The sequence below is a fragment of the Trichechus manatus genome, unplaced genomic scaffold (assembly GCF_000243295.1).
Source record: "Trichechus manatus latirostris isolate Lorelei unplaced genomic scaffold, TriManLat1.0 scaffold00048, whole genome shotgun sequence".
Lineage (NCBI taxonomy): Eukaryota > Metazoa > Chordata > Mammalia > Sirenia > Trichechidae > Trichechus > Trichechus manatus.
Window position 1 is genome coordinate 10,571,732 of NW_004443984.1, and position 6,000 is coordinate 10,577,731.

The 6,000-nt window shown below is 54.6% G+C and overlaps 1 protein-coding gene across 2 annotated transcripts in view; it reads left to right on the plus strand.

Annotated features, from left to right (window-relative positions):
- The window catches only part of CAPZB (capping actin protein of muscle Z-line subunit beta), a 159,353-nt gene extending 153,700 nt beyond the window's left edge, over window positions 1-5,653 (plus strand). Inside the window, exons 8-9 of one of the 2 annotated variants that reach the window (XM_004377186.2) lie at window positions 778-854; window positions 5,393-5,653. In XM_004377186.2, coding sequence (XP_004377243.1) covers window positions 778-854; window positions 5,393-5,480 — 165 coding nt within the window. In that variant the 3' untranslated portion in view covers window positions 5,481-5,653. Of the gene's footprint in view, window positions 1-777; window positions 855-2,279; window positions 2,450-5,392 lie in introns of those variants that run through there. The other variant, XM_023732141.1, reaches the window with a different exon arrangement.
- Window positions 5,654-6,000: the final 347 nt, after the last annotated feature.

Genomic DNA, 6,000 nt, shown 5'->3' on the forward strand with positions numbered 1-6,000 from the left:
ATGGCTGCTAACTAAAAGGTCAGCAGTTTGAATCCACCAGGTGCTCCTTGGAAACCCTATGGGGCAGTTCTGCTCTGTCATATAGGGTCACTATGAGTTGGAATCAGCTAGACAGCAGTGGGTTTTTGTAGCAGCCAGCAGAGCACTTCTCACTTTTTGCTCTGCCTCCAGTTTCCTGACCCCTCTGATGCGGATGATGCAAGCAGGGCTCCAGACCCCAAAGGCACCCTTTTCCACCCCTGCCCCCCTGCACGCTCCCGGAAGACTCCACTTGGCTGTTGCTCTGGGAAGTGCAAAGTCCTGTCTCCCCTAGTCAATTGGTTGTGAACAGAGACCTGAGCTCTAAAAGGAAACAGATCCCTGGAACACTCTGGGCTCTGGAGGAGCCTCAGTTGCAGCTGCCTGAGCCTTCCCTGTTACCACGTTGTTTCTGAAGAAGGGAGGTGCTCTCTGGATTCACAGAATTGTTCACAAAATTGGTGGGAGGGTTGAGGCGTGGTGACGTGGTTTAGAGTAGCTCCCAATAACGGTCATAGTTGGCCGCCAGTATCTGGGTATTGCCTTGCTCCATTCGAAAACGTTCAGAGCTCAAATTATAGGTGGGGTCTTGGTGCACTAGGAGCTTGCTCCCTCACTGGCTATCGCTGCTTTGGAGCAGTCATGCCCCTCCCCCCTGTGGTCACAGCGGGGACTGCAGGAGTGAGCTTCTGGGAGGTGGGAGGGTGTAGGCCTCAGGACGTCTGTTGGCCATGATGTCTGACTCCCCTCCCCTCCCAGGACATGGAAAACAAAATCAGAAGTACGCTGAATGAGATCTACTTTGGAAAAACAAAGGACATCGTCAATGGGCTGAGGTAAATGTACCCACAAAGCACAAGTTTTGGATCCAGAAAGGTGTGGATTTGAATCCTGAGTGTACTGTTCAGTATCTGTGTGATCTTGAGCCTCAGTTTCCTCATGTGTGAAACAGGGCTAACATTCCCACCTTATAGTATTGATGCCAGATTAAGGAGATGAGAAAGGTGAAGTACCTCATGCATAGTTTCGCACTCTCAATACATGCTGCCTCCTGCACCACCATTTGAGTTTCCTGGAGCACACTGACCTGAGCAGCCATTGGTGCTCCCATCCCTGCAGTTGGCCTCCTCTCAGTCCCCCAGCTTCTCAGCCACATCAAAATAATCTGCCCAGCAGCCCCCTTGGCTCTGGGCCCCAAGGGTACTTCCAAACCAGACCCTGAGACACGGGAGGGAACACAGGCCACTGGATCCTCCGCCTGACCTAGCTCCAGGACAGCAGAATGTGTAATGCAGAAATGGTCCCCAGCCCCTCTGATGTCCTCTGCCAAGGTCCATGGTGGGCCAAGCAGGACGCCAGAGCCCAGTGGGAGCAAAGTGGGACAGCTCTGGGGTGAGCACCATCCTTGGAGTCAGGAGGTCAGGACCTCATCCAGGCTATCACTCTGGCCTGTGTAGCCTTGGACGAATCACTCCTTTCTGCTCCCCCCGTCCATTCGAGGAGGCAGGGCTGCTGAGGGAATTTGATGAGCTGATTAAGAGTCTGAAGCATCCTGCAGGCCTGCACTGCTGTGTGAGTGTGGGGTTTCTGCTCTGCCCTTGGTTTCCACTGTGTGGACCAGTCTTCTGGTGGGCAGAGGAGAGGCAGGAAGCCACCCAGCTTGGGAATTTGTCCTTGAGACAAATTTGGAGACATCTCCTCTATGATTTTAAAATAGAGGAGGGGTTCCCTTTGGACCCCTCACCTTCCCATTTCCTGCCTATCTCCTATGGGGAACTTGGTCTGGCCCCTGGTGGGTTGTATTTTCCCCTTCTGGCAGCATTCCTCTCCCGCTGTGGGGCCTTGCTTGGCCTCATATGTCATCTGTGCCCGGAGCTTCCTGGCCTGTGGCGGGGTCAGAGCCCTTGCTCACGGGTGCGAGGCCCCTGGGGCCACTGCACCCTCCACAACCGAACTCCACAGAGCCTCCGCTCTGGGGCTCTCCCACCAGTCCACCCTGCACAGCCCCAGCAAAGGCTGGGAGGTGGCTTTATCCACCTGCCTCAGGGGAGCAAAGCAGTGAGCCCCGAAAAGCAGAGTGGCCTCTCCAGCCCCAGCATCCACCCCTGGGCCCCCAAGTGGCAGGGGCCTTGATGACTTTCCTTTCTTTCTTCTGCCTCATTTGTTTCCCCTTCATCTCCTCTGCGGCTGTTATCCTGCCCTGTGTCCTCGATTCTCCTTCTCTCCCCTCCCGCCTCTCTCATTCTGAACACTCTCTGTAGATCTATTGACGCTATCCCTGACAACCAAAAGTTTAAGCAGTTGCAGAGGGAGCTTTCTCAAGTGCTGACCCAGCGCCAGATCTACATCCAGCCTGACAATTAAGCCGATCCAGGTACCCTGCCTGAGAGGCGTGAGCACCCTCCTCACTAAACAGGACTCACCAACCCGCTGAGACCGCGCTGGTCTGGCTGTTGCCACGCGGCCGCTTAAACCAGCACTAACCACGTGTCCTCTCACGGCTGCTAAGCAGCCACATTAACGTGTAGTCTCTGCCCCACGTAACAGGGAGACGTGTCACAGGTGTGTGTGTGCTTTGCACTGTGGGCGGAGGGTGGGTGTGGGGAAGACCAGGCTTTCGGCTCGTGCTCCTGAAGAAGCCCAGAGTGAGGAACTAATGTTGCCTCTGCGGCAAAAGCCACTTGTCTGCACTCATCCCATTGGCCAGCAGAGCAAGCGTCCTGGGAGCCCCCGCTTGCCCATGTGCTTCAGGGACCTTTCTGAATCTGGTGTATCTGCAGCTGATCCTGCCTTTAACTTTTCCCCGAGGATCCCAGAAGTCCAATAGCCCCCTTCTTAGTGGGAAATCGACTATTTGAGGCTAGCTGACTTAAAAGAGGTGGTGGACCCCCCTGAGCCTCTGAGGATGGAGTGCAGGATTGGTGATGCAGTCAGCCTGGATGGTCCTGGTACACCAGGCTGCCAGGGGTGCCCAGGGCCACTGCTCACCGGACCAGCAAAACCTCCCACCCCTAACGAGCTGCAGATGTCCTCTTAAACACGTCACACTGATGGAAAGGAAAATAGTCTTGCTTGTTGATAATGGCCAAGAACCATGACTTGAGTTTGTGGCAAATTCAGATTTATGAAAACAGTCAGCGTCCCCAGAGAGGAGGAGGGAAACTTAAAAAAATAATGCGTTCAGAAGCCCAGCTGGGTGGGGCCACAGAACCCAGGGCATTTGGGGGTTACCCCCCAGGTCCAGGTCTTACCCCGAAGGCCTGACCTAGAAGAGACTCAGGGTGGGTGGGGCCAGGGTGAGGGGCTCTGAGGTAACCAGGTGGAGCTGCTTTCCTGCGTTTCCCCAAGGGGATGCATCCCTGGGCTTTAGCAGGGTGGCCAGTCTGTGTGTGTGCCGACTTCAGATCCCGTCGTGGGGTGGAGAACCCCTCCCTTTTAGAGTGCTCCGTGGCAGTGCAGTCCTCTCCACCCTTAGCCTGGAGGGTGGGTCTGGCGTCTTCTGGATTGCCAGCCATGGCCAGTCCCTGGCCACCCACTGCATTCTGCAGAGACCCTCTCCAGCAGCAGGGCATTCCCGTCCTTTAAGGATGGGTCCTCCTTCCCACGCGCAGTGGAGTGCTTCTTCCAGGCACAGGTTGAGGTCACCTGCGGTGACCTTCCCAAGCTTTATCCCCTAAATGAGCCCCTGCTCCGTATGCTCCAGTTGTTCAAGCCTGACATCCCATCTCTTACCTGATTATGACTGGAACTTTCTCCTGTGTGGGGGCTGGGAGGTTGTGCACGGCCCAGGCCTGGGGTGCTCAGCTCCTCCTTCCCGGGAGAGCCATCACCTACCCAGGCCAGGACACCATGGACACGGGCTGCTGGGCCAGGGGCGAAGCCTCCAGGGTGAGCTTTGCAGACACCCGCGGTGGAGGAGCTGGGATTTGGAGCTGGAACGCCACCAGGCTGGTGTTCTGGCCCTGCCTGTGGCTGCCGCAGAGCCAGGGCAGGCCAGGCCCACCTGGTGAAGACCCTTGTGCCAGATACTCAGAAATGGATGTTTCAGCAGCAGCACCCAGAATACCAGTGTTTCTCATATGGGTTTATTAGTTACTTAGTAGTTTTTAGTTCTTTTGAAGTCTTACCTAGTGCACGTCTTACCAGGTTGAGTATGCGTGCTGTGATTTTTATAGGATTCAGTAGTCAGAATTTGTAGCACTCATTTTACTTTGCTCATTGTTGGCATTTTGGAGGGCTTTTTTTTTTTAACCTTCCCTCCCATTCTTCTTCCTGGTCAGCGTATCTCAGACTTGAGGTTCTCATTGTGTGTACCGTGTAAAGCGGTTCCCCCAGGTGTCCTGTCTTCTCACTGCTTTAAAACTACCATAAAGTTTATAAAAAGTTCAGGAAGTTTTTAACCAGCACAGTTGATAAATTTGACAAAATGATTTAGAGAATTGCCAGTGGCCACTTCTCTGAGCCTCAGTCACCTCATCTGTAAATTGGGAACAATACGAAGACTCTCCCAGGATGCTTGTGAGAATACATGTGTGAAAAGCAGTTTGTAAACTGTAAAATCTTTACAAACCTTAGTGGTTTTCTTAGCTTTGTTGAAGAGTGTTAACGCACACAAGTAGATGCAGTCACATCAGACTTTGCCCACAGCCCAGGCTGAAGGGTTTTCTTGGCCAGGTTAACATGATGCTGCCTTACAACAGGAGCCTGAGCCGCCGGCCTCGGTGTGCTGCCATGGGCAGAGGGCTGGGTCTGAGACACCGGCTGGGTGGGATACCTCTGCACCTTGGACTTGTAGGTGAGGCAGGAGCCTCTGCTGGACAGGGGTGGAGGGGGGAAGCTTTATAGAAGGGGCCTCATGGCCTGAGCCCTCGCCTCTCAGCCCTGGCCTGACTTCCCACTAGCTAGGGCTGCTTCCCAGCCAGAAACCTGAGGCAGCTGGTCTGACGCAGAGGGTCTTGGCTGCATTGTGCTCATAAGCCCATAAGCCGCCCCCTGGTGCCAGCTAACGGTGGGGCCTGTGCCCAGAGGAGTGGATTTAGGGTTCTGGTGGCTACGGGCAGGTCATCCCCAGCCTGTGCAGAGAAGAGTGTGTCTCATGCGGGTCACGGGCCTCCCTTGGGTGCCCAGCAAGGTGCTAAGGGTAGAGGTCTCTGGGCTTAGCGCCCCTCCTGCCCCCCTCCAGCATTGCTTGTGCTTTCAGAGAGGATCACCGATGCCCAGCCCGGCAACACAGACCCTCGGCTGGGAGGTGGAGCTCTCTGCAGCAGCTTGGAGCCGGCACCCGCCCAGCTGCCCCCAGCAGCCCCCAGCCCCTCTGAAACTGCCACACCTCTCCAGTGAGGCCTGCCACTCATGACTTTTTCCTCCCCTGCAGGTCTGTGCAGACTTTTGCAGACAAATCAAAACAAGAAGCTCTTAAGAATGACCTGGTGGAGGCTTTGAAGAGAAAGCAGCAGTGTTAAACCTCTGCTTCACGCTAACCGGACATGCCATGCACTCGTTAGATTCCTTTCTTAGAAAACTCGTTTTCTGCTCCCCTTTCCCTCGTTCCTCCCTCCCCAACAGGTCACATAACAACCTGCAACATCAGCTGCACAGCGCCATCTCTCCCTGAGAATAAAGCCCGAAAAACACCCTTGTTGTCTCTGAGGCCTACTTCCCACCACATTTTGCTGTTGAAACTCAGTATTTCCATAGACCCCGTGTTTTTTGTTCACCCCGACACCCTGCCCCCCGCGTTTCTCCCCTCCCCCCATTTATAGGCATAAAATACACTGTCTGCCTCCCCTCCCGCCTTTTTGTTACATGGGTGTAAAAAATGTAAAACAAAAAAATTTTATGAAATAACCGTGGTGTGTGAAAGAAGAAAAACTGGAAATCTGATTCCACGTGTGTTTGGGAGTTGCTTGGGGCTGGGGGTCGGGGGGACGGGACCGCTGTGGGAGGAAAGAGAGGCCACCCTCAGCATCGTACTGTGCAGAC